We start from the raw sequence: 2,966 nt of genomic DNA on the forward strand, positions 1-2,966 counted from the left end.
TCAAAGGCTTTCCTGGTTTGCTGCGGTGGCTGTGGCAATGCGTTGCTGCTGCATAGAGACGTAGTGCCGCAGCAGCAGCACCACCTGCTGCGGCAGCTGCTGCTGCACTGCAGCAGCAGCAGCCAGCACACACTCATCAGGCGGAGCAGCTGGAGGCAGCGCTAAGATGGCCGGGCCATACTGGCAGACAAGCTCATAGAACAAAGTCCGCAGCAGCAAACATGCATGCAGCCCCATGGAAGGTTCCTCTGCTGCTGCACTTGCTGCAGCTGCTGCAGCTGCTGTTTCTGCTGCTTCTGCGCTGTCCTCGCTCTGAGGCCCTCCTCGAGTCTGTGCCCCCACGGCTGCGGCAGCAGGGTAGAGGCATGTGCTGCGGCTGTGGGTAGCAGCATCTGCAGCAGCACAGCAGCAGCAGCAGCAGCAGGATGTGTTGCAGCACGAATGACTAAAAGGGAAGCAGACACAAAATAAAAGAATTACAAAAAGATAACTGACTTGCTGCTTTTATGACTGCCAGCCACAGAGCTTCGTCCACACTAAACACCAGCCGCCAAAACCCCTAAAGACAAAGAACAAAAAAATGAAAAAATAAAAATAAAAATAATTTTTTGAATTTAATTAATACTTTTTAAACCTCTTCTGCATGCAGAAGGGGTTTAGACAAAGAATTAAAATAAATAAAATCCTATAAAGGCGAAAAAATGGAACTAATTTATTCTTTCAAAAGCAATTTAAGACTTTTGATTTAATCTGAAATCAAAGATCACATTCTAACGATGGAATTAATTGCAATTAATTAAAAATTAATTAAAATGCAAAACAGAAAGACAAATAAATAAAAATAAAACAGAAAGAGGCAAGACAAATAAAACTAAACTGGGGTGCTTCTTGGGGGACCCACAACGAGATGTACGTACACCCCACACTCACGGTAAAGCTAGCAGCAGCAAGGCCCTCCGACAGCAGCAAGGGCGGCAGCAGCTGGGCAGCAGTTCGAAGCAGCCGCAGCAAAGACAGGCGGCCTGCAGCCGCAACGCGAAATCCACATTTCTGCTGCTGCTGCTGCTGCTGCTGCTGCTCTCAATTCTGCAGTGCTGGTTGTGGTGGGAGGGTGCAGAGGAAGCAGCAGCTCACACAACGGCAGCAGCAACAGTTGTGAAGCTGCAGCAACAGCACCAGCAGCAGCAGCAGCAAAAGCCATCTGCAGCTCAACTGCAAGCTTACTCGTGCACGTTAGTTTCCCCGAGTTCTGCTGCAGCAGCTCCTGCTGCTGCTGCAGCACTTTGGGCAGCAGCTCTGAAGGAGGCACCGGCACCTCCGCAGGAAGGCTGCAGCGCAGCAAGACAGCACCGACACAGTAACGCATGCAGCAGCAGTAGCAGGTGGTGTTGCTCTTGCTGCTGCTGCTGCTGCTGCTTTCAGCAAAGACTCTGGGCCACAGCGCAGATAGAAGTGCTGCAGCACTTACCCTGCCAGCCGCTGCAGGTGGAGGCAGCAAAGGGTCAGCGCCGGGTCATCTGGAAGCACACTGGAAGGAAAGTGAAGCACCAGCTGCTGCTGCAGCTGCTCCTGCAGCCGTCTGCTGCTGCTGCTGCTGCTGCTGCTGCTTGATGGCCGGCACGCCCTGGCCAAGCCCATGGCGTTGATCCGCATCGGCCAAGAATATTCTGCAAAACAAAAAGCGTCATCAGCTCCTTGCTGTCGCTGCTTTCGCTGCTGCTGCAGCTGCTGCCGCAGCAGCAGCTGCTGCTGCTGCTGGATGCGTTGCTCTTGGAGCTGCTGCTGCTGCTGCGGCTGCCAATGTCTTTGTACACTTACTCTGGTTTTCAGAAACTGCAACAAGCTCCCTATGCACTACGTCAAGTGCAGGCTCCGCGTCCTCGCTGTGGCAGTGCAGCAACAGCAGCAGCAGCAGCAAATGCAGCAGCAAATGCCAGCTTGGCGAAGAGAGGGGCAGCAGACACTAATTAAAACGTGAGACAGCTACAGCTGCCACACGGGAAAAACACTTGCTGAATCAGCTGAACTTGTGACGGATCAAAGAACAGCAGCAACAGTAGCAGCAGCAGCAGCAGCAAAAGCAGCAGCAGCAGGTATGCCTACCCTGCAACTTCAAGGGGGACGAGTACGTCTTCTTCCTGAAGGTCTATGGCGTGGCTTTGCAGCACCTCAACCCTGCAGCAGCAGCAGCAGCAGCAGCGGAATTTTCGCCGCTTGCAGCAACAGCAGCTTGGCCAGTCACGCCAGCAGCAGCAGCAGCACAAGCAGCAGCAGCAGCGAAGCGAAGAGGCTGCGGCAGCCTCTCGCAGCAGCACTTTTGTGTCTCACCAAGCAGCCCCTGTGACTGTCTGCTGCTCCCCCAGCTGAATTGCTTTGTAGACTCCAAGCAGCACGAGCACGATCCACCGCACGTGACTGCAGCAGCACTTGCTGCTGCTGCTGCTGCTGCTGCTGCTGGTTTCTGTGTCTTCATCGGCCCGAGATGTTTCCAGCTCGTTCAGAGTCCTGCATAGCAAAAAGGCAGGCCCAGATCGCAGCTGTTCACGACAGCAGCAAAGAAGCAAGAGCAGCTGCTGCAGCAGCTGTTGCTGCTGCTGCTGCTGCTGCTGCAAAAGCAGCAGCAGCAAGCCAAGCCTCGCTCACAGCAGACACAGGCGAAGTGCAGCAGGTGGAAGCCACGAAAGAGCCGAGAGAAAGTCTACAGCTCTTCTCCGTCCCGGTGTTTCCTGCGGGCTATCAAGTGTCTGTACACCTGAATGCCCCTCAGCAGCAGCAGCAGCAGCAGCAGGGGCACCAGCAGACGCTGCGTGCTCTGCTGCAGCTGCTGCTGCTGCTGGAGCAGCCACGGCTGCTGACTCCGCATAAATAGACGGGTCGTTCACCAGCGCTAAAGACAAGAAAGCAACTACAGATTCCAGCAGCGAAGGCGACTCCTATGGGCAGCAGCAGCAGCAGCAGCAGCAGGG

The 2,966-nt window shown here is 54.5% G+C and overlaps 1 protein-coding gene across 1 annotated transcript; it reads right to left on the minus strand.

The window, feature by feature from the left end:
• On the minus strand, positions 1 to 2,863 carry ETH_00008960 (uncharacterized protein; the record flags this gene model as incomplete). The annotated part of the gene is made up of 9 exons (XM_013380773.1): positions 1 to 392; positions 496 to 559; positions 931 to 1,022; positions 1,225 to 1,328; positions 1,469 to 1,667; positions 1,819 to 1,883; positions 2,104 to 2,175; positions 2,329 to 2,606; positions 2,753 to 2,863. 9 exons carry the CDS (start codon positions 2,861 to 2,863, stop codon positions 1 to 3), a joined length of 1,377 nt encoding a protein of 458 aa, XP_013236227.1.
• Positions 2,864 to 2,966: the final 103 nt, after the last annotated feature.

Source organism: Eimeria tenella, genomic scaffold (assembly GCF_000499545.2).
Source record: "Eimeria tenella Houghton genomic scaffold, Eth_scaff868, whole genome shotgun sequence".
Taxonomy (NCBI): Eukaryota; Apicomplexa; class Conoidasida; order Eucoccidiorida; family Eimeriidae; genus Eimeria; species Eimeria tenella.